At 50.4% G+C, this 25,086-nt stretch overlaps 1 protein-coding gene across 10 annotated transcripts in view; it reads right to left on the bottom strand.

Moving 5' to 3' along the window:
- JADE1 (jade family PHD finger 1) overlaps positions 1-25,086 on the bottom strand; it is a 195,588-nt gene that overhangs the window by 8,209 nt on the left and 162,293 nt on the right. For 8 of the 10 annotated variants that reach the window (XM_036852512.1, XM_036852515.1, XM_036852516.1 and 5 more), the window contains 7 exons: positions 21,558-21,643; positions 18,328-18,485; positions 16,233-16,420; positions 13,467-13,678; positions 10,326-10,493; positions 8,998-9,114; positions 4,908-5,429 (listed from right to left, as the gene is read on the bottom strand). In XM_036852512.1, coding sequence (XP_036708407.1) covers positions 4,908-5,429; positions 8,998-9,114; positions 10,326-10,493; positions 13,467-13,678; positions 16,233-16,420; positions 18,328-18,485; positions 21,558-21,643 — 1,451 coding nt within the window. Of the gene's footprint in view, positions 1-2,271; positions 5,430-8,997; positions 9,115-10,325; positions 10,494-13,466; positions 13,679-16,232; positions 16,421-18,327; positions 18,486-21,168; positions 21,204-21,557; positions 21,644-25,086 lie in introns of those variants that run through there. The other 2 variants (XM_036852521.1, XM_036852522.1) reach the window with 2 other exon arrangements.

Genomic DNA, 25,086 nt, shown 5'->3' with positions numbered 1-25,086 from the left:
AGTCACCAGGAATCCAAGTAAACTTCTTTTGTTAACTGGACACTGAACTCTCTGAATTACCTTGGAACTTAAAGGTCGCTAATGTGCTCCTACAGCATGTGAACACCTAGGGAACATCCTTCTTGCTTTGCCATTGACTTGCTAGGTCAGCCTCTCAAGGCCAGCTTTCTGTATCACCACTTGAAAAATTGATACTGCCCTCTTCCCGATTCATTGGTCAGTAACTGAGAAGACCCCAGCCCTAGGAGCTCCACTTTGCGTCTGATGTGCAACCACTGGGGAACTGCATGCATATGCTCATTAACCAGTAGTAACTAATCAACACTTAAATTTGTTCCCCATTTTCAAAGCCACCTGTGATCAGTCAATACAGAATCAAATTTTAATGACTTAATCAATAAACCCCCTTAAATCTCTCAGTCCTAAAACCTACTGGTAAAACCTGATTAGATTGCATGGGCCTGACAACACAAACGTCAAATGCAACACACCAGATAACACAATTAAACCTTTCTTCAGGAAGATGTGGACAAGACCACCCCAGTAAGCTCAGTGGGAAGACTGAAAACAGTGACTGCGTATCCCCATCAGCTCCTACACCAAAGGCATGACTGCACTCTCCTAACGCTTGGGCAATCCCTTCTCCTGCCACCTTCCCCGAAGGTCACTAACCTTTTGGCAGCGAGAGTGGCAACAAGCGACACACACAGCCCTGCATTTTGGCTTATGTACAGATACACCACCCCTAAAGAACCCTAACAATTCCAGCTGTTCTTCCCCAGTTGTGTTCAAGGCAGCCTCCTTTCCAAGAGGACACGAGGCATTAAGAGGAACAGGTCAGCTGGCTTTCACATTTGCATTGTTCGCGTTGTAAGTGGTGTAATTTCCTGGCCTAAAGCAGGACCACCAAGTCAGGCTTCTCTTGATCCTAACCGATTCACTATTTGTTTAAGATCGTCCTAACACTTCTTGATAAAAATAAAAATTATCTTAAAGAATTGAGAATAAAATCACTCTTCCTGTCTCAAAGTAAATCTTATTTCAGTGTCATTCACCCTGGTTAAAGCACATTCTTTCTCTGACAGCCACACCCCCCCAGGCCAGGAAGTAGGTGTCCTTTATAAGAATTCTGACCAGTTTGGGGATGGAGGTAGCTAATAGGCGACTCTCTTTGATAAATACTGTTCCACCCAGGGGAGATTAAGAGTAGAAGGTCAAAAAGAGGAAGGGGCCGAAACTAGATCCTTATCACAGGCTCAAAACAACTGGAAAACATACAGAACGGTTTTTACATTACGACAGGGAATCCAACTTGTGGAAATAGGAAATGGAAACCAACTGTCTGACACCGTAGGAGTGGACAAGGTTACTCTCCTGTTCAAGTCAGATGTACAACAGAGATACATCTTTTTTACTTAAAATTGTCAATGGAAAGAGCAGAGCCAGAGAACCTGAACTTTGTATATTACTCACATTTAATTTTGGTGTCTTCAACCACTTCCCCCAGGAAAGATTTCCACCCTGGCTGTTAGGTGGGAAAATCCCACTTCCATTCCCCATGATTTCTGATAAGAGACATCTAACTGTGACCCCAAGAAGCAAAGGTCGGGGTTTTCAATTGGAGCAAATCAGCCCCTGAATAAACCAGGCCGGCTGACCACATTAGTATAGTGACTGCCCCAAACCTTACCTCTCTCATGCACAGAACACCCCAAAGGGCAACTTCCATAAGCAGCCCCTGTATGTAGAGCTGAACTGAGGCTCTGTCCTCAACACACACCCTGCTTGGCCCTTCCTGTACACTGCTAGACGGCTAGACCTAACCTCCCCCCCAACCCCGCTTCGTCTTCTCCCAATTGCCAGCGAGGTGGTACGCAAAACAACCAGCTCTCGGCTGCACCCTCATACCATGTTCAACCCAAGAGTCAGGCTTTCCCCAAAAGCAGTGGTTCCCAAACAAACACGTACGGGCCCTAAAACACAGAATGCTGGCCTCCAACCCCACCGTTTCTGGAGTCAGAGGTGGGATCCAAAACTCTGCAGGTCATGTTGCTGCTGGTTGAGGACCACATGCTAAGAACCACTGCCCTCAGGAACTCAATAATGATCTCAAGTTTTCCTGAATCCCAAACATTGCTTGCAACACTAAAGCTTAACATGCCTCTTGTTCAGGGACAACTGTAGCCTCTGTCAGACTGTCAAGAGGTGACCATTCCACCAAATGTTGAGTAAAATGGTCCCCCGGGACCTGGCCCCTTTCGATGCCCCAGCCGGGAGTGCAGAGGTAGCATGTTTTTTATCTGAGCAAGCACTCATTTGCTGAACTCGTGTTTATTGCATCCTTTAGAAGACAATGTTTGGGGGAAAGGAATCCCACCAGAGTGAAGTGGCAGCCCTGGGAACTTGGCATGGCACCCGCCATATATCGGCAATCGTGTCTTCAGGTTCCCAAACCCTGCTGAGTCCATTTCTGTCATCTAACTTTCTGATCCAGAACTGGAACCCGGGTGTGCAAAATGCCCCACGGTGTATACCTGCGGGAAAGAGCAGCTACCGTTATCACTCCAAGAGTTGTCTGCCTCTCTAATGAAGGCTGCTCACTTGTCAGTTCTGAAGTGACCACATGCCTTGACCACAGTCCCACATGTTAACCTGCTACGAAATGCTGTTGTGTGAACTGGGCAGGACTTTAAGTTACTTGAAAAACAGACTTATGATTTATTCTTATTGTCACCCCTGCCCTGATGAGTCTTTGGCCTAATACACCTCTTGTTTATAGTTACAAATAACTGTGCATTCTGGGGCATGGCGGCCAAGATTTCCACTTTTTAAAGCCTCCACCATCGCAGGCCTCGTGGAAAATTCTGGAAAACACATTTTTCATTTTAATAAGCCCGTTTCAAACTGACGCTAAATGCCCTCAAATCTCGTAGACTCTTTAATACAGTAAATATAAGTAATACCACACACACACAAATCCTGATTTATTCCCTGTTTCTCATACATCATTGGCATCATTCTACTTAAAACGCAACAGTGATGACTCCAAAAAAAAAAAAATGTTTAGAATTTAATCATAAGTGCGTGTTAATCTGAGTAACTTAAGTACAGAAAAGAGTTAGTACACCACAAGCATTTTCTACACTTTTATTTTGTGGTGATTGCGAGACAAACACAGTCCAAACATAAGACTTTTCGTCCTCCCTCCTGAGGACTATCTGACTCCAAAGCTCATGCACCCCAAGTACAGCAGTTGTCAGGTTGAGATAAGGCTTCTCACCAGGATGCGAGTTCCTCCCTTCTGAATCCCTTTCTCATCTCTAACAAAAAGGCCACACATACATGTGGTTGAGAGGCGAGGTCTTCTTTACACTCACCACCAGGGGGGGCACGGGAGCACAAGAGCTTCACACACCCTCTTCCCGCCTGGCCTCCGCCTGAATCCGCCTGAATCCGGAATCTTAACCTGGTGCCGGAAGGGGCGTCACAAGCAGCCCGCACTGTCAGGTACGGAAAGGGTCTCTTCTAAGGAACACTTACACACACTCTCACTGCCACGCCTTCTCTACCAGGGCAGTGCAGGTCTCTTTTGGTTCCGTACTTCTCCCATGTGTCCCTATTCTCTGCCTGCACTCTCGCTGCAAAATCACCTCCGAGTCAGATTCTCTCCCAGGCAGGTGCATCACCGCCCCCATTTAATAAGTCAGGCGCTTGGCGGAGACGCGTTAACCGTCTCAGGCCACTTAGGTGCCTTTCAGCACGGGCTGCTTTGGGCCCGAAGCCTTAGTTCCATCTGTGCACTAATGAATTTAATCACGGTCGGCAGTCGGGGCGGTCAGGGGAGCTGACGCGAGAAAGCGCTCTAAGACACATCCCCGACTAGCAAGCTTCAGTCAGAAACTACCTGCAGGGAGCAGGGGGCCCCGGGGAAGAGACAGCCCGCTCCTAGAATTATTCCTGTAGCACGAAGGGAGGTCCAGACTGGGACTCCAGAGGCACTGGAGAGTGGGAGAGACGCAAACCAGCAAACAGCTGAAGGAAAGTGCCACCCGCCGCGGCTCCAGGCAGCCACGAGCCAGCACGTGGGCCAATCCAGTGGTGGGGGCGCTCGTGGCGCGGGACCGGGGGCTCCCCAGTCAGACCGGAGGCCCCTGCGCACCAGGAGTCCCGCCCCACGCCCACTCCAGACACAGCACACAGACACATACGGACACAGACACACATGCACACACGACATATACACAGCCTGAGTGACGACTTAGCACCTCACTGCCGGAGTACCCTGGGGAACAGAGACGCATGTGTATGGAAGTTCGTGCACACACAACAGCACCCGCGGCCTGCTCTGCTCAGTGACTGTACCCGGGAGGCCCCCGCGAGTTAGACAGGAGGCAGAGCTGGGTCAGAGAGGCAGTGCTTCCCTCTCCTTAATGAGCCCATGACCAGCACCTAGTAAGTGTTTCCCCAGGTTCAGCAAGAGACTGCCCTACCTCCGCCCGCCCCACCCCCTCACCGGCAATTAAATCCACTCTGGTTTGCTAACTCAGTTTGTAAACAATTCTGAGCCCACCCCTTGGCCGTTTTCCTGGGGCTCAGTTCCCTCTAGCTCTAGAATGAAGGGGGGAGGGGGAGGGGAAGACACACCCCATTTGATCTTCCAGAAGAACAGTAAGAACTAACGAGAAAGTGTTTAAAATTAAATCAGAGAGGCTCCCCACTCTGTGGCCGTGTGTGTACGGTAAGTTTACCAGCCCATAAACAGATGTGGCCGACACAACCTCATGCTGAAGTATGTACAAGGGTCTGAGAGTAAATGAACTGGCTACCACTCCTTGCTCTGGGCAAGCGGTCGCCTCTTTGCCATCTTCTTCTCTAAGTCACTACAAGGTGTCAGTGTCAATCATTACCCTCTCCAGGTCCTGCCGCAGGTGAGTGAACAGCTGCAGCCTCCTAAACAAGACATCCTGCTCCCGCTTCGCGAGATTGTCCTCTTCGTCTTTCTTTGGGGTGATCAGGGGCTTGTTGAAGTTGCCCTTCCTCTTCAACTTCCAGTACTGGTACAGGAAGTCCACCAGCTCCTCGGGCAGCCGCAGGGCCCTGGCAACATCCAGCAGGTCGACGAAGGTGTAGAACTCATCCTCCAGCTGCTGCAGCTTTTGCTTCCGGACGCTCACCCGGCGGGCCTCCTCTGGATTCTGCCCGAGGCTGCCAAAGGGCTCCAGCGGGTCCCGGGGGGAGCACTCAGGGGCCCCATTCTCCTGAGCGGCCCCCTCACCGAGGCTCTCCTCGGGCTTGCCATGTGAGCTGTGCTTCGGGCAGTAGGACTTGAACTTGACTTCGTCGTTCTCAGCCAAGATGGTCTTCATCTCCAGGCCCCGGTCGAAAGCACAGGTCACGTGGAAGGCTGTGCGGCAGTTCTTCACAGAGCACTGGCAAGAACACGCAGACAGCAAGAGGAGAGAGATTAGGGAGTGACAGTGACTGAGGCCCCGGGTGCCAGGCACCCCCTCCCGACACACGCACAGGAAGAGCTGCACTTGGGGCGCGTGCCAGGACAGAGAAGCTTCACGAGGATTAACCCTGGCAGATCCAGTCGTGTTTTAAATAAGCTACAGCTTGGGACTTAAGGGAACTCTTTTTCATAAACCGAACCATAACTCTCCTAGAAAAGCAACTGCACCCAAAATCGCCTCCTAAAGCAGACACAATCATACAGATGGCACGTGTAGACAAAGGGGGCCCTGGCACTCCGATTATACTCAAAGGAACGTGTGCTCAATATGCAGAGTATATTCTGAGGCATTCATTTGTCTTTTCTTATAGGTCTGGGCTTTTGTAATGTTTATATAAAAAGCCTGAGTGGTGAGAATCTCCTCAGGAAGAATGACCACTCGCCAGAGTTTTTAAAGGAACGTGGACCCTCCTTTCTAGCCCACAGCCAGGACGAGTCCCAGCACCAGTGGGAAAAGAAATGGCACACCCCTCCTCCAGCAGGGAGGGCTGCTCAAGACGGAGGAGGGTGAATTAAAAACTCCCGAAGACTGGAAAGGAAGAGGAGGCCAGGACAACCCAGGACACGAAGGACGGGCCTGGTCTCCGCACCCGAGGAAGCTTTGCCAGACGCAGGGGCTTCCAGGCCAGGGGGCACCAAGCTCTGAGATCTGTGTGCGCTTCGCCTGGCAGCGCAACCGTGAGCGACCTGCTGCCTGTGGGTCGAAGGGAGGTCAATCTAGAGGCCAGGCCTCACCCAGCTCTGCCCCGTCCTTACCAAACGCCTCCCCCCACTCTCACCACCCCCCCCCAGGGAACCCCGTGGTGCCTCTGATCCAGACGGCAAGCCAGAGGCCTAGCAGGAGAAAAGTGATTTCTCCCCATCTGATCTTGCTAGGCGAATTCCTGGAAGGAGGCTCCTTGTGGTGACTGAAGCCAGTCCCTTAAAAAGCAACACTGTATTGTGTGAGGCCAAGGGATCCCGGGCACGCCAGGGCTGCAGAGAGGAGCAGAGCCGAGTGGCCCCAGGCCAGCTGACAAGCTTCATTAATTAAACTCATTCAGTAAGACCCCTGCACGGCACCACCACACATCGCAGAGGCGTGGGCTGGGGCTTCTTCCCCTAATCATTTCAGTATTAAGAGGTGACTCATTGCCAGTCATGATTTCTTCCATTATTAAAAAGTCGCTTTTACCCAGAAGTACAGAAAATCTAGCTCCCTTCACAGAAAATCAATTCCCCCACTGAAAACACTTAAAGCGCATGAACTAACATAAATCTGTAATTTTATCTATAATAATAACCTCAATTCCAAGAAATGTGTGAAATCAGCTTTAGTGGCAGAACACACACACACACACACACACACACACACATACACACACCTGGTCACTATCAGTACAAGACAAAGTGCTCCTCCCTCCTAGCAGGCAGCCAAGTGGGAAGTAAAGTGGGAACAGATGACGGAGACACTACCAGTGTTGGCTTAAACGACACTTTAACTCGGCGCCCCGACCTGAAAAGAGGAACTCGCCACAGCAGAACATTTATACGGGGCTTTGTAAAGACGCCAAATGGCCTTCCTCTGGGTTTTCCTATTCAGGTTGACTCAGCAAACAGATGTTACAGAAACGTAAGCCAGAGCCTTTCCAGCTGCAGACATTTCAGACAGGAATTCTTTAATAAAATCGGTCTATTCTGTGAAGATATGAAAAATCATCAAACACTTCCTTGGCCTCTCCTCCTTCAAATTCATGTTCTGGGAAAAAGAGGTCAACGGCAACAAAAAAGTCATTTTATCGTCTCTCTTCAAAAGAGACACAGAGATCCCAATCGACTGCCTCCTGGAAACATCAGTGAAGGACCTACTCAGTAAAGGGCGTAATTTCTACCCTCAGAAGAACATCGGGTAACTTGGAAGAAAACGATTTCCATTTTCCTTGGTTTGCCCCAGCTTGTTCCCTGCAAGTGTTCACATGGGTCGTCTACACACACACACACACACACACACACACCCAGCTCTGTGTCTTTTTTTATTTTGTGGCTTTTAAAAAATTTCTCCTCCACTCCCTCCTAACACAACTCTCAGGCCAGAGGCTTTTGTCATGTTTTAATTTTAAGCAGATTCCATTCACATACAAAAATCTGCACTATTTTCAAGGTCCACAGCCAAATCCCACCAGCTGTCTCATGCCTCACCCTCTGAATATTTTGTTACATTTTGGATTCTTGAACACCAGTGGAAGTGATAACGAAGAAAAGCACAACAGCTTGGCGTGTAAAATGAAAACTTTTAAAAAGAAACACCAGTCAGTGGATACCTTACAGAGAGGAATATTTATCAGCCAAAATACAAACTGAGTTTGCCAAATGAGGTCATTTCTTTAAAACCCATGACCGGCAGTGTGAGTGTGAGTGTGAGTGTGAGTGTGTGTGTGTGTGCCTCTCTCTCTCTCTCTCTCTCGAGCTGCCGCTGCACGTCCTGCAGCAAGAGAGAAGCCACCCCAAAGCGGCACCTCTGCCCACGGGCTGTGACGTGGGGGCCGAGGAGAAGCCGGTGTCCCTGCGCTGGCGCCCCCCACAGACGCAAAGGGCCAACGGCAGCCACAGACAGCGTCTGGAGACGGTGGTGGGACAGCACCTCAGGCCTCCGAGGTCACGACTGTCTAGACGCCAAAAACGTGAGGCCCAGAGAGGAACTGCTCAGGCAGCGCTTTAGATAACACCAAGAAACAGCGCGCCGTCGACAGTCTCTCCGTGATTCTGTCATCTGCCTCATGGCTGTCTACACCTGCCTGTACGTGGACACAGAAAACGCAGGCCGACTTCTTTCGTACAAGCTCCCCTCCCCCAGCCCCACCCTCCCCCAGCCACACGGTGCCGTAAGAAAATCAGATATTCAGACTGGGCAGAACCCCTGGTGCAGCACCTCATGGGTGTCCCTCTACCCAGCTGGTCGGTGCTCCAAGGAGTCCCCGTTTTACCAAATGCAGAAGGGCTGGCGTGCCAAGCTGATTTCCAACACTGGCGCCAAGACAAGACACCCCACGCGCACACCTCGGAAACCAGCGGCGTCGGGGGCGGCCACAGAGGCAGGGCTGCCGCTCGGCAGGCGAGAGGGTGACTGAGCCTCCAGTGCCGAGACTCCAGTTCTTCCCCAGAGCTGTCGGCCTGTGGAAAGAGCTGCAATGCCAGGCCTGGGGCAGGGAGGGAGAAACCAGACACAAACTGGAACTGCCTTGCAGCTCAGGCGGACTTCCGCGTTGCCCTGTGATGGTTACAGCTGGGGTTCCGGCCACACTGGACACTATCCACCAATAAAGGTGTGTATACGGGGCTGGAGACGCCTCTCAGCAGCCTCAGAAGGGCCGTGAGAAGCTCGTCCTGCTTCCTGGATTCTAGCCCCATCTCCAAGCCCTGTGACGGTTAGTTCGCAGAGCCCTCCCCCGTCCCGCTCCCTGGAACACGAGGAAGGGTAATAATGCCATCCTGACTGAGCTGATTACCTGTATGGAGGCCCCAAACTTCTCATTGCAGAGGCTGCACACCAGCGCCCACCGACTGCTGGGGATGTGAGACACCTTCGTGATGGGCTCCATCTTCTCGGGGCTGCCGATGCTCACCTAGAGGCCCAAGACATGACGAGACAGGGTGGCAGAGGTCGTCAGACAGGGGCTGAACACAGACAGCAGAAACTTAGAGCTCCATTCCTTCCCCACGGCCCTCCTAGCAGAGGGTGCCAAGGGGCACTCACCCTCCGAGCGCCGGTGAAACCCCACCTTAAAGCACCAGGACGGCACGGGGGCCGGCTCTGGGCCGACTCCACGCCTTCCTCGGGGGGGCCATCCGACACAGACGTCCTGCTTGTAAAAACGCTCAGACACCCCAGTGTTCACTGCTCACCTGAGTGACAGCAAAGACAAGGTGATCTACTACACCTCCGGTCCACTCCGAAGTGGTCAAGACTGGAAATCCATCTTGAACATACCACAGTCAGTTGTGACGATGGAGCAGAAGTAAATATTGACCACTTTTAATCTCGCTCTCACTAAAGAAAACCATTCTCTTCAGTCAGAAACTACCACTACATACAAAGCGGAAAACTACCAAGATAAATAAGGTCCCCTCCCTCTCCGTATTCAGCCTGGATCACTGAACTGCATCCCTGTTAATACCAAACCGTGAGATCCCATGCTACCAAGACCCAAGTCGTGAAGCCTCAATCCAAATCACTCCCAGATACTTTTCCTCAGGAGGAAAATGCACCAAAATCATATGCCAAAAAATGCTGAAATCTGAATCACAAATGATAGTCTCAGAGTGAGCCAAGCAAATTAAATTAGTCAAGGTCTGGGACTTGAAATAAATTAGACCAGACCTGAAATTATAAAGGTTGAGGCTAAGTAAGAATTTTAATAAAAAATCACAAAAATGTGACCTAGAGCAGTGGTTCTTTAACCATGACTGTGCTGTATGCATGGCTCACCAGGCCCAGGAGTTTACGGCCCATCCCAGGGAAAGGACAGAGCCACACCCAGGCCGCAGCGTGCACGCCCGCCGCGGGTCCGCTTCTGGGAGCGTGACAGCAGCGGAGGGTCAGCTGCAGTGGCATCAGAAGGGAAGTCTGAACACCTCCACCCAGAGTCCAACTCACTGCTGCCTCCAGTTAACATTTCCACAAATTTACACACCACTGACCACATGACAGCATGCTCGAGATTCAATTTAAGGTGGAAAAAAGGGTAGCAATTCAAAGGTGTCTTTTTACTCATCAGCTACAATGTGGCCCAGTGATGAATGGCTCCCAAGGTGAACCACCAAGAAGGGCACCCACCTCGGGGATCCACAGCGCACAGCTGACGTGGACCCACTTGGTCCCACTGCGGGTGGGCTTCATCGCTCCGCCTTTCTTGGGACACAACAAACACTTGGGCTGAACCCCCAGGGCACACGTCCGGCACAGCCAACTGCCCTCTGGGACCTTGAGAATTCCGTAACAGGCCTGTAAAGCCACAGCACATCCCCAAGGAAAAGAGAGAAAGAGAAAGAGAGTTATTTTTACCCTGTGTGTCTACGAATTTTAAAACGCCTAGAAAGATTTTAACAGAAGCACCCCCAAAACAGAGGCACTCCTTTCAGGAAGAGTGCTGGGCAGCCTCGCAGCAGCAGTCAGGAGGTGGGTACAAGGCACAACGTACTTACCTACCAGAGGGTGGTCCTGAAAACTACCTGAGGACAGAAAGGTTTGTAAAAGATCTGCCGTGTTGCTACAGACACCCATCTATACCAAGTTTCTAAATACTGGGCGGTAAATCCTCAAAACTCTCTCCAGGGCTAGATGGCGGAAGGCATCCCTCTCTGATTTACTGATGTAGGTGGGCTATAAAGTGAGGGAAAAAACACAAAGCGGTTGAGAGCCTCCCAAAGCTATTACACGAGACACCAGTGAAAACGAGAAGCAACTAAGGAGCAGCCTCGCTCCCTGGGCTAAGCAAGCTCTACTAACCAGGTGCCGACACCCCGCCTGCCTCCCACACACAAGTGAGCACAACAGGCGCAGAAAAATGAGACATTCTAGACAAAGAGAATGTGGTCTCTTTGGCGGATACTTAAAACAAAGCCTGCTTTGCATAAGATGGTAAATTACACAAGACAGCAAAAACTGCAGGAATCAAGGCAACTTAAAGTCATTAAGAGGGTTCAAAGAAAGAAAAGGCAAACGTTAAAGAAGTGAAGAAACAAAACCATGATGGTACCAGGAGCACATTCAGAGCCTTTTAAAAACACCAAACTGTTCAGAACTTTATCCTTGAATGAACTACAAGTCAGGAAGTGGAGAGACAGAGTAACATAGTTCCAATTCTCCAGACAGGAAAAACACAGCCGCTATGCAATCTGAATATCCAGGACGCAAAAAGAAAACCACAGGATGATAGTTCAGGGAAGTTAAGTGACACTAAGATTGGAGCTTAGGAGCGCTGTGTCGGTGCCATGAATGAGCCACTGTCAACACAGACTTACTGAAAAAAGAAAAAAAAAAAAAAATTTTTTTTTTAATAGAGCTAACTGACACTATTAAGGTTTCAAATATCAGAAAGGTCTGTATCAGGCACTCCAGACAAAGTCTCATTTGAAGAGGTAATTTTTTTTTTTTTTTTTTTTTTACTGGAAAAGCAAGTCTAAGTAAAATAGAAGATTAAATAAAGGATGCCTGAAAGACAAGTCATGAAGAACATCTCAAAAGAAAAAGGAACCACAGGAAATGCTAACAGGCAATGTGGCATGGCTGAAAGAACAGGAGACCAGGCACGGGGCGTGGGGGCAGGGGCGGGGGGTGTGCGGGGGGGTGTCGTCCAGAGCTCCCCGAGTTCCAGTTCCAACTCTGCCACTAACCCGCAGTGGGACGCTGAACAGCCCACCCTGACTTGAGTTAACTCATTTATAAACAGAGGGTTTGAGCACTTTTCAAGCAGAACCCTTTTTTTCAAACAAGATTTGTCTCGTGGGGGGGAAAAAAGTAAAATGGCAGGAAAAAAACTGAAACGTCATCCAAGTAAATGGCACCAACAACATAAAAGCAACAATGGCAGTCACACTGCTCATGACCTTGAAACAACAAAATCTCTATAAGAATTCTCCATTATCCCAAGGAAAGCGCCTAGATAATTTGAAAATCCAGAGCTACAAGATGGGCTATAACATGACTTCATAAGCAAGAGACTTGTGGTCTCCCCGTCAGGATGAGATGGGACAAGGTCACCACTGGTAAAGTCCTCAGGCAGAAGGGAAACCCAGGAAGCAGACACATTATAAAGAAAACAACAGTCAGGAACTTCACAAAGCAAACTTGATTCTTCTTCCCAAGAGGTCACCCAAGCCACTGTCCCACACAAGCCTTTAAGTTTGTTTTAAATCTCAGCATCAACAGGTGAATTCAAAGAAAGTACCTCTGGAGAGCCTATTAACTAAAGAGTGTATGTGAACACATGTCCCCACAGAAATACCAATTACTTCATTATTGCATTAAAAAATAAATGAAAGAGGTAAGGGTCAAGACTAAGATTCTCCCCCAAGCTTTTTAAATTACCCAGTACCCAACCTTACTGAAGCAACCGCCAAATCCTATTGACATCACGGAGGACAGGAAATAACTTTCAAGAAAAGGGGACCCTTTCCGCTTGTTTAAGGGCTCAGTTTATATACTAACATGTTAGCAAATGTTGTGTGTTGAATAGTGTCCGAAAAGTATATGTTAAAGTAAGTCCTAACCCCAGTACCTCAGAATGTGACCTTATTTGGAAACAGGGTCACAGTAGATGTAGTCAGTTAAGATGAGGTCTCACTGGAGTAGGGTGGGCCCTTCATCCAACGTGACTGGTGTCCTTACAAGAAGAGGGCAACATGTGAAGACACAGATGCATGGGGAGGGCACAAAGTGACGGCAAAGCCAGAGACCAGCGTTGTGCAGCTGCGAGCCAAGCAATGCCAACAACTGCCAGCAAACCACCAGGAGCCAGGAGAGGCGAGGAAGGATTCTCCTTCGGGTTTCAGAGGGAGCATGGCCCTGCCGACACCCTGACTTCAGACTTCTAGTTTCCAGATAGCAAGACAATAAACTTCTGTGATTTTAAGCCATCCAGCTTGTGCAACGGCAACTAACACAGCAAACTAACCGCCTTTTCAAGAGTCCCCCCGCCAGGGTTCTCAATAGCTAAAGCCAGGTGTTGGAGCAGGGCAGAGGGGCTCATACAGTCTAAGTAAACCTGACTTCCGTGGATAGGAATAAAGATACTATGCGAAGAAAGAATGAGGTCCACAGAGGATCCTATTCTCCTGGTTGTAAAAGTAACAAGAAATCCTTCAAACACTAAGAACCCGTCAGGAACAAAAAGATGGGCACACGTCTTTAACTCATGGACCCTGTCTGGAGGAACCACCCCAGGGGGCTTCCTTCCGGGCCCCGCTGCCCACATACCTGGTGCACACAGATGTTGCATTTGTCACAGAACACCATCTCATTGCCGTCCTCACCGTCAGGCGACTGGCAGACGTCACAGACAACGTCTTCGTCATATTCAATCCCCAGGCCTTCTTCAGTCTCTATAGCATGATTCATATTATCGTAGCATCGCTGTTCAAATTCCTCCAGGACCCTTTCCATGGTGTATTCATCTAACTCAGGCATTCCTGGAGGGAAAATGCCACAAAACCATTTTAATAAACCCATACTAATAAATATAATACTATTTATACTAATAAAAATGCACAGTGAATAAATAACATTATAAACAAATCTATCCTGAGTGCCCCCAAATATTTTCTATTGGATGTCCCTCAGACCCTTCCAAGGAAGGGTCTTTAAATTCAAAGGCAGAAAGAGACTTCCACCCAACAGTTTGTTCCTTACGGTCAGGCACTGAAGATGGAGTGCTTGCTGTAAAAAGATCAATCCCAAAAGGGTTCCAGGATATTAACTACATATATTGTTAGACTGTCATTTCATTACAATATTATATATAACAACTAGCATGTAAGTGACTTCAAAACCATGACCACCTATTATGGTTTGGGTATTTTTTTCCAAAAAACATTTCCATTCTTGCTACTTAAAATGGTGCTCTAAGAACAGATTTCACTGTGAACACTCAAATGTTTTTTACCTGGTTTATCCCTCCTCACCCTCTGAATTTACTAAGTTGAGACGCATAGTTAGTCAGACACGTGAAAGACGGAAACACAAGGGACGTCTCAAGCAAAGGAGACAGACAGCTCCTGGTGAATCAAAGAAAATGCATTCTTATGCAAGAATGGCCAAAAACAAACTTCAAGCGGTTATCATGGTATGGTTATAGCTAGTGGTGGGGATAAGACTTTTATTTTCTTCCATTTGTGGACGTATTCCAAACTTCCTACAATGAAAATACTCATGCAGAAAGAAAAAACAGCTTGTAAAAAATATTCAAACACATGTAACTGGCAAGAAACAACAGAAGTGTCATTAGGGCCAACAACAACTTATATGCATTATCATAAATTTAATTAACACTTCAAGTTTTTGAAAACTTGGAGAACACCTTAGCGCTGACACTGTGATAAGCCCTGAACACGTATTCAAAAAAGCCACCTATCATCTCAAACCTTATTTCATGACGAGATCGTTTCCGCGTGGCCAGGAGGCTTCATCTCAATTCCTCCTACCAGTTCTGAAAACACCACTGGCTTTGAAAATACAGTCCTATGCCCTATAATTAATTTTTACCATTAAAAAGACCAATAAAAGCTAAGACAAACGTCTTTAAGCACGCGTTCAATACATGTTCTACAACTGCCTCGCTTATCCTGCCAAAGTAGCCGGCACCGCCTTGCATTCTGATGAGTGAGCCCAGCACTTACCACCTAGACCATCCACTGAAGCCCCGGTCCCTGGCCGTCTGTCCCTCTGCCTTAACACCGGACACCCAGTCGGTCCAGTGCGTTACAGCTGTCTTTACAAAGTAGGATCTTATAGTCTCTGAAGCTAAAACATAGCATTCAGTTCCAAGAGAGCACTGAAAACTTCTGCACAGATTCCCACCTCCTAGCCTGCCAACATCCCGGCCACTAACACCTAAAACCAAGGACCATAAGGAAGGAAATCTTCTTTATCAAAATATCGGAGTAACAGCTTCCCCAGCTCCGTCCACACCATCATTCCCATTCAAAGGCTGGGAAGCGGCATGCACGGCAGCCTGTTACATGCCAGGCCCTGTGCTAGGCTCAGGCACCCACACGAAACAAAATCTTAGTCCTGCACGGCTCTGACATCCACCATGAAACACTCTGTAAATATTTACCATGTGCTAGACTGCAAACAAACAGCCTGTGCCACCACTTCCCGACCCTGACCTACAGCACAATGCTAATTAATCCTCACAGCCTCTCACGGGAAGCCCAGACTTGGTCTCACTGACTTGCCATCACCACACTTCAGGCAACCCTTAGCAATCAGAAGTGGTGTGTGGGCCGAGATCCAAGCGTCATCCTGGTCGTGACACAAGGAGATGCAAGCAAACGCGGTGCTCTGAGCTGTACGTGCACAAGAATGGTTGACTTGCAGAAAAGATCGCAATGGGCAGGGCACCCAGCTAAGGTAGGGCTCCACCAAAGGAAAGCCAGGACAGACCAACGGGTGAGAGGAGAAAGCACTCAGGTTTGGAAAAGGACTTAAGGGGAATCACCGAGGTGAGAACACGAGGGATGTGTTTGGAAAACGGTGAGCTTGGCTGGAGTGGAGTTTCCTGTGAGAAACTGCAGGCCACGGCTGAAGAAGGCGGCATCCGAATAGCACCGCCGGAGGGGGAAGAAACACAACACCGGGGCAGGAAACTGTGGACCAGACCCTTGTGCGATCTTGGGGAAGCACTGCATTTCTCTGGGCCTCAGTTCCCTTGAGGTAACTGGCGGGGCTGCGGGGTGTAGGTCAGGGCAGGAACTGGGAGCCCCGCTTTCCTGCCCGTGGAAGACACCCCCCTCCTCAATCCCACCGCTCTGTCCACGAGCCGCACACAGACTGAGTCCCTCTCGGCACACCTGCCGCAGCTGGACACGCGCGCCTCCAACAAAGAGCCCGTGATCCTGAGACCGGACCGAGGCCGAGACGGAGCTGGCGTGGCCGGCGGCGAGGAGCCTCTCCCCCCGCCGCAGGCCTCGCGCGCTCACTGCCCACCGTCCGCAAGCGAGCGGCAGGGTCCCCGCCTCTCACCCATCTCCTTCAGCTCCTCGTTGGTCAGTTCCAGCCACGCAGCGTCCATGTCGTTGAGGTCGTAACGACACACGCTGTCGGCCAGCGTCCGGAGGTCAACGTAGCCCAGCTCTGGAGGCTCGGAGCCCGACGAGACGATGTATTTCTTGGGTCTGATGAACATGAGGGACTTCTCTTCAGACACGACCCTGGTTAACGAGAAGACAAGGCGGCCGGGTTACCCTTCCTGCCACAAGGAAGGAAGTCTGCCAGAAGGCCCCAAGCGAGCTTCCACCTCCAGCCCCCAAAACCCTAGGCCACTGCCGGGTTCAGAGAGTTAAAACCCTAACGCCACTGCTGATAAAGCAAAGTAGGAGTCGTTAAAACCCCTACAATAGAAATAGATGCAAGTGAAAACGCTGCACAAATCTTCAAAATCAGCCTCCCCCACGCGGCCTCCCAGGACGCTGCCGTGCCCAGCCAGCAGCTGTGACAGCAGTGTCAAGGGTTAAAGGTCACAGCACTGTCCTCTAACCAGGCCTGCCCGCCCCTGCTGGAGGCCACCAAGCCCGGGTGCCCGGGGACACGGAGGAGGCAGGAGACGCCACACGGGCAGGGCTCACACAGCAGAAGGCTGGGAAGCCGAGGGGAGAAACCGTCACCTCCGGCTCTAGAGCTCAGGCCTTGTCCATCACTGAGCAGTCTGAGAGCCAGAGTCCCAGCCACGGGCGGGATGCGCCCAGCACAGCTGGGGACCCAGGGCAGGAGCGCAAGTGCCCTCTGCTCCGCACTCCCACCCTCGCCCCCCCCGGGAACGCCTGGAGAAGTGCCGTCCCCCGCAAAAGAGAGTCCGTGCAGGAAGAGGGCGAATCACTGCCGACGGGGAGCGAGGGGCCTCAGGAGCGCCACACGGCCCCACGGCCCTCCACCCGCACGTCTCAGTGTGTCGGCAGCTCGCGTTAACACCCAGCTGTCCAGGGAGGCTGTCAAGGTGTGTCCGTCACCCTATGATCACCAGGGTGGCTTTACCTACAGGACACGGAGACAGGCACGTTTAAGGGAGTTATTCCTCCGACTCAACTAAGGGCGGGGTCTCAGCCGACACTTCCACGAGCTGGGTTAGCGTTTACTCGTCTTGTGCTGGGCTCGTAACCCCTGGACTGGGATCACCAGTGCTGCACAGCTAGTCGCTGCTGTGCCCCCGATGCAGCCCTGAGGCAACCAGACCGTGCTTCCCCTACAGAGCCCAGGGAAACACTTCGTCCACTCCACACCTGCAGCCTGACCTGTGGAGGCATCGGAGCGGTCATTTCAGCCTGCATCTTCATGGGCACATTCGTCACAGAGATCCCAAACACCATAACTAGACTCGACCACCGCCGGTGCCGGGGGGACAGGACGTGTGGGTGAGGGCCAAGGGGTAAATTCAGTCCACACTCGGCAATGGCGAAAGAGGTCATTTCGCAAAGCAGGCAGGTGACTGACAACGCAGCGGCGGCAAAGCCGGCTGCCGGCCGAGCACAGAGGGCACTCAGCTCCCTCTCCCTGCGAGGAGCCTCAAGGCCAGTGCAGCCGGCCGGCGAGGAAACGAGCAAACCGGCCCTGCCTCATGCTGAAGCCGGTCGGCGAAGCGCCGACCCTCAAGACCCTTAAGGAGAAACGTGGTTTGAAGTAAATCCAGAGACAGCCCCAGAGCGCCCGGACGGAGTGCCCCCGAGGGGCACTCATCAACACACACCTCCGGAAGCTCCCCGCCCGCAGGGCTGCCCACACCCGTCCTCCCCAGAGGCGGAGGGGCCACGGCAGGACCCAACAGACAGACGCCTCTCTCCAGCAGCTGTGCCAACAGCCAAATGTCCCTCCCCCAGCCGGCCGCTTCCCAGGAAGCCTTGGCATTTACCTTCCTCTCTAAGAGAGAGGCACCTTCCCAAGGGGGCTGCAGTGTTAAGTTCGGAGGCCCGTGGCCCTTAAGAGCGCTTCCTTCGGACCTGAGGTGTGTTTCTACCGCATTTCTCCCTCCCCAGAAGCCGCACCGCTAACCCCAACACTGCTGCTCCTCTCAGGCGCCCGGCTGCCAGGGCAGAGAGGCGGCACCCCTCCCCTGGGGCACGTCTACCTGGCCACGGGCTGAGGGATGGTCCCAGGGCTCACCGGCACCTGGACCCCTTTCTCCCACTCCTGTCTCCAGGGATCTGCCAGCACATAGTACTCATCCGGGTTCAGCTGGTAGGAGTCATGCAACTTCATGGCGGTGATCAGGTCTGTCCTAAACACCTGGAAAGGGAAAGAAAGGGTCACTGCCATTGGATGTTTGCATTCTTATTCAGAGCGCTGACCGCTGCAGGGTAACCATGGAGCTGCCACGTAACAAGGTCACTGTTTCAACAGAGACCCAGTCTGACCTCTTACAGGAAACCCCTCGGCCCGCCACGCCCTGGGCCTCGCTCAGGGCCGGAGGTGGCAGCAGCTCGCACGCCCTCCCTCCCTCGCCAGCTCTGAGAGATGGCAGCGTCTGCACCAGCTACCGCAACACAGGAGCCTCGCTGTCGTCCCCGGAAAATCTTCTAAGATCTCCCAACTCACCAAGCGGGCTGCTGAAAACACGCGCCTAAAAAAGCCCTGGAGGGAGCTATTTCACTCAAGGGTGCCTTTCTCGTAAATGTTTAAGAAATACAACTCCACTAACCACGTAACAACTCCAAGCCAAAACCCAGAGCCACCAGGGATCCCTCTTCTCTACTCAGACTGCCTCTCCCCAACCTCCGCCTGCCCAGGCACCCGGGCTTACAGCAAGGTGTCCGGGGAGGGCGGGTCCTGGTTGGCTAGAGCCACGCAGAGTACAGGATGGAAACGTCTGGGAGAGAAGCAACGACACGCCAATGGAGGCAAGGTAGAAAATGGGCTGGTAAAGAATGTGTTTGTTTGCACACCTTCACCTGGCATAACTTCTACTAGGAAAGCAGCATTTGTGGGGAAAGGAGAGGAGGGAAGGAGGGGAGGAGACAGAGAGGAAGAAAGAAGAAAGCAAGCAAGCTACCACCCTCTCTTCACCCTGCCACAAACAGACGCACAAGACTCAAAAGTACCCCTCGGCCAAGAGGGCCCCTCAGTGCCTCAACTCGGGCCAGGAGGGGAGCGCCACAGAGGCGGCCCCGCGGGCCCGCTCCTCCTGACGGGGGGCGGGACGCGGCCGGAGCCCAGGCCACTCCTGTCTCAGGGCCACACGAGGAAGCTCTGACCCTGGCACTAGCGCCGGCCCTAAGTTGTATTTGGCACCAAGTGTGCCTGCATCTGTAAGCTACACTCTCTGTTTACACAAGTCACAATGCTGAACTCTCTCTTCTCGGGACAGGGAGTTCTTTCTTGTGCTGCTAAGCTCAGTTCACATTATATGCCTGCTAATAGGTCCGTATTTGTTTTTCCTGGTGGCTTTTCAGGCTGGTGATCACTTTAATGAACTTCACCGCCGTAAGGAAGTCTGAGGCAGTGTCTGACTAAGAGGGCCATGTCTCCAGCCTGCCATTTTGGGCCCGACTTACCCCCAGTTTGCCGCTCCTCATCTCTAAAGTCCCAGTAACAAGCAAGACCCTGGCTGGGCACCTCCCACAAAAGCACAAGGTCAGGTCCCCCTGCAGCACTGAGCCCTGCAGCAGATGCCCGAGCCCCAGGGAGCATTAACTTTGTCAGCCACGCCCTCCAGACCCCTAAAAAGTCCTTTCAAACAAAGTCACAGATCTACATCTTCAGGAAGCACATCAGTTAAAACCACATTCCAACTAAGTCTGATAAGTAATAAGTAAGGGATTTTGCCCAAGAAGAAGGAAAATCAAACTGAAGCAACAAGATGAGAAAAGGCAGCCCAACATTCCTGCACTCAGAGACTTGGATGAGGATGGTCAAGGACAGAAACAGATGCCCTCAAATGGACGTGAGCTCCTGAGTCCCCAGCAGGGCTCAACCTTAGCACTTCAAGTATAAAGTAATTTCAACTCAGAAATTAAAAAAAAAAAAAAAAAAAAAACCCTGGAACAAAACACAGGTCAGGGACAAGACCGGCGCCATCCACACTTCCCAGTGCCGACTCTGCGACGGGTTCTAGCTGCACCAGGGGCACTGGTGCTCTCACACAGGCATCAGCTCCCTGTGGGAGCGCCCTGTATTCCTGCCCTGAACTAACAGGAGTGCAGTGTGGACATCAGAAAGGTATTGAGGGGGCTGTGGAGGGAATTAGAGAGATAAAAAAGAGCAGCAGAGTCACTCCCGATACCAGAGGAAAGGAAGGCAGCACCGCAGATTCAGAAGGACAAAGGCCTGGAATAAATCAAGGTGATAAAACGGCCACCTTCTCGTGAACATCTGATCTAATGTTTAAGTGTCCCCTGGGATGGTTTTCCACAATTCTAAAGTATATTATATACTACTTCCTCGTGGAGGAAGTTATTCCACAACTAAATAATCCTACGCTCCTCAACACAGCGCCCCGGCTTCCCTGCTACCGGCGAAGAAGTTCCTCATGGATGGCGGCCTTTGCTCAGTCGCTACAGGATGAAGCTGTCTTTGAAGTCACCCCACTAAGAGGCAGTGCAAAACCAAGGGGCTGGACCGAAAACTCTCTTCCCCATAACCTGCTCACCTACACACTGTGACAAGCTAAAATGCCTGTTCTTCAATCCCTCAGATCCTCAGAGCCCAGCCCAAGGCTTTCAGAGCGCAGATCTCAGGAGCGGGAGGGGCCCCTAACCAACAAAGGCCACAAAGTAACTCACCCCAAAACAATTCTGGGCAGACAGATGACAGATAGGTGGATAGTAACAAAATGTGAGGGAGCAGGGAAATGTAAGATGAGAAACAAATTTCAAAAGAAGGGGAAAAAGCCTTACGCGTGATCCCCTAAACAAAATCCCAGAATTACATTGGGTTTCGCCAAACAAGCCACAAATTCATGACTAAAACTAACTTGAGGCTGGCAGTGACCGGCAGCAGCTGAACATGCTGATCTCCAGGCCACAGGAAAAGTTGTTGGGAGCCAGCAAAGGTGAAACAGAGAAGGAAAAAAATAAATAAAAAGAATTAATAATAATAGCTAACATTTACTGAGCAGGATTTACCTTCTACATGTTAACCTCTGGGTATTAACCCACTTAATTCTCACAAAAATCCTATGAGGTGAACACCTGCATTATCCCCATCTTACAGATTTGGAAACTGAGGCACAGAGAGGTTAAGTAACTTACCCAAGAATGCACAGACTGACACCAGTATCAACCAACCAGGTGTGTGTGTCAACCACATGTACTCACGCACACACGTACGACATGCACAGTCACGCCAGCATTCAAGAAATACCTCCGAAGGCTTTCGATCTTCGTGTCTGGAGCATGAACTTCTCCTGTGCTGGGATCTGGAATTCTGTGACCAAGTAGTTGACAGGCCTAAAGAAACAAATATCCGAATAGGAATAATTAAAAGTACACAAATCACTGAGTGTTCACAGGGTTCTTCTTTTTAACCAAACTCAGCAAGGCTCCCTTCCGCAGCACCCCAGGAGACGGCCGGATGCTCTGCCAGAGCTCTCCTCTCTCCCCTGGAGCTCCTCCACTCCCATTACTCATTTAAACACTCACTGCCCACAGCAGGCCAACAAGACCACTCCGTACACAGTGTGTTCAGGGCTGCGGTGTCACAGGTACAGCTCACAGGAGGGGAGAGGCCTTTCAAGAACACCATGCAGGTAGGGCCTTCATCCGCAAGCCTGCACTTCTTAAGAGGCTCAAAGCCTCGCATTGGTAAATATAAATTCAGAAACTTCTTTTTTAACTTTCAGTAACTTTTTAAACACTAACATCATTGTGCTAAATCCTAAAGCCATCCCCCAAAAGGTCTGACTCCACAACGGAACTTAGCAATCCCTAAAAAAGGGAAACTCAGACCCGCCGTAGACTAGGTGCTCCGGCCAAATCACCTTTAAAATCGCCTACTCCCCTTTCCCAGAGAATGCCTGTCAGCTCTCTTCTGAGCTCTGAGGACAAGATGTTCTTATCCCCTGTCGCTGGGCCTTTCCCCCGCCAAGCCATGGGAACTGGAAGCCCTACCAGGCCACCTATGTCTCTTAACTGCCACCACGTCTGAGCTCCTCTCGCGCCTGAGGCCGCTCTGCAGCACCGGCTCCACCCTGCTTGAGGTGCTCCCTCGGCCGCAGCGGCAATTCTCCCTCCTGGTGTCCCCACTCTGTGGGTCCCTGTCTTCCACGCGTGAGCTCTCTCACCTCCTTGCTCCAGTGCCCTCCCCGGGGAGTGCCCATCCACGCCCACAGTCTTACCTGGCGGGCCCAGGAGACTGTCAGACCTGCGTTCCCACACTAACCTCCCTCCCAAGCACCGGGTCCGTGCTCACCTTCAGATCAGACATCAGTCAAGCCCACGGCGTTCCTGAGATCAGTCAACCCAGCACAACAGCAACTGGGCTAGACATTTTACTGAAACCTGCTCTTCTATTCCTACTTTGACGCATATCACCACCATCTCTACCTGAAGTCAGAAATCAAAGAGTCGTGCTAGACTCTCTTCACTCGGGACACACCCACTCAACGGCCGAGTCATATCAGTTCAACTGCCCAATAGCTCAGAACCCAGCTCCTCTTCTCTGCCTCTGCCACCGCCTCCTGTCTGTGGGTGCCGTACTGACACCAGAGATCTGAAACAGCCCTCTTGACGACCTGTCTACCTTCCCAGTAACTTGCCTCCATGGTGAACAAACTGTACCATTTCCCAGAAATTAACAACTCCCCGCCCCCAAATAAAAGCTAAAAACTGAGGGAACTGCCATTCTACCGGTAAAATCACTTGCCACTCAAAACAGGAAACCCTTATCTCTACAGATTCCAGAGACAAGGGACACAGAATCAAAGCATCCTTAAGACCTTGGGGACATTAAGAAGTAGGTTCTGCCCATAAGCCTATCATCAGATTTGCAATGACAGAGACTAAAGGGGATTGCCAGGCTTCCCTCTGACAGGGAAGAGCACCACCCTTGATTGGCCAGTTCTGAGGCTTGTTTACTGGGTCAACTGACTGTCTGCTGCTGGGCCAGCGGAATTAGATTTCCTACTGGTGACCCTACTGCACTGTTCAGTAACAGTTTAGAAAATTCTTCTTTAAAAAACAATCCTAAGTATATCTCTTTAGACTCCTAAATGAACAAGAATAAAGTTCACTCCCACGCTGAAAGAAATATTCTGGGCACACTGGGGTGAGCCTGACTTGTAGGAAGTTCTGAATCTGGTCATCACTGGAAAAAGGAAGACAGAAGCCAAATTAGGAAGCTGGTGAGGAAGGCAGCTAGGCAGCTCACGTCTCCGGACAGGCCTCTCTTCCACCCTCCGGTCCTGCAGGCCGTCCTCCGGCCAGCCCACAGGCGGAAAGAAGAGGCGGGGAAGAGCACGAGACAGCTCTAGATGGGACGGCCCAGGGGCGCAGGGAGGGGAAGAGATGCAGGGCAGAAAGGGATGTGCCCTCTACTGTGAATCACTAGGTAAAGGGTTATAAATGATCAGGAATTTTAAACCATTCCATTGCTGTACTTCAGTAACTAACATGGGGTCGGAGGACACAAGCGCTTACGTCAAACACTTTCAGAGTTAAAGCAGCAACAACAAATTCATGCACTCTTAAGTTTTATGACCCTCTTTTGCCTCCTTTTGGGGATCTGTCAGGATCCCTCCAGGGTAGTTTCCAAGGTTGCCAGGAAACTTGCAGCTTTGCTGGCATAGGACACATCCAAGTAATGGCAATCATTTAGAAACTTTTTCTAGGGCTGCTTTTATATTCTTGAAAAATGTTGCCTGCTTTTAAAAACAGATATTCAAAAATGCTACAAATTTGGTATCTGATTGTATTACCCAAGAGAAATTCTGGTCCACCCAGAAACAGTCTGTTCCTCTTCCTTTTAATTTGCCTAATGCAAAAAGAGGAAGAGAAAAATTAATCTTATTAAACTCACTTTGCAGAAAGGGAAAGACTGGGGGAAAACCTAAGTTTAAATTATCACTGACATAAGGAACGTTCTTAGCTTATTTATAGAACCACCCAAGCATCCACTGACAGAGTGAATAAATAAACAAACAGTGGCATATCCATACCACGGAATACTACCCAGCAATAAAAAAGAACGAGCTGTTGGTACACACAACACAGATGAATGCAGGAATAATTATGTGGAGTGAAAAGATAAAAAGAATATGTATTGTATTATTCCATTTATATAAAAACTCTGGAAAATATAAACTAATCTATAGTGACAGAAAGTAGATCAGAGGTTGACTGGGGAAAGTGGGGAGAGAAGGATTATCATGAGTTTTATGATTTCATGGGTGTAAACATGTCAAAATGTATCAAAGTGTACACTTTAAATGTGTGCAGAAAATCACTGATGATTTTCTACCATCCGTTAACAGTAGAGGAAAAGAAAATGCTCCGTTTTACCCTACACAGGTGGTTTGTGTAAAACCTAGACTTTGCTGCTGAACAGTGAGAAGCTGGACCCTCCCATGTCCAGCAGCAGACAGTTGTTGATGGTGATTTCCTCCTTCTAACTCACTTTAAAACTGTGTAATAACTATTTACAACATACAGTATACCGAAGTCAGCGCTGCGCACACAGCAGGTCCTCAATTTTTTAAAAAACGTCTCTAAGTGAACAAAAACACAGCGCCGTTGTTCGGGACTGTAGCTCAAGAGCTGAAGGTGGCGGGTACCAAGAACGTACCCCCGTTTCACCTATTAGAAGACGTGCTTTTGAGCCCGAGGAAGATGCGGCCATGGAAAACAAAGCACTAACGCCTTTCGAGACAGCATGGCGGGGGCACTGCTTCCTGACT

Source organism: Balaenoptera musculus, chromosome 5 (genome assembly GCF_009873245.2).
Source record: "Balaenoptera musculus isolate JJ_BM4_2016_0621 chromosome 5, mBalMus1.pri.v3, whole genome shotgun sequence".
NCBI classification, from domain to species: domain Eukaryota; kingdom Metazoa; phylum Chordata; class Mammalia; order Artiodactyla; family Balaenopteridae; genus Balaenoptera; species Balaenoptera musculus.
This window is presented reverse-complemented; position numbering and strand designations above follow the sequence as displayed.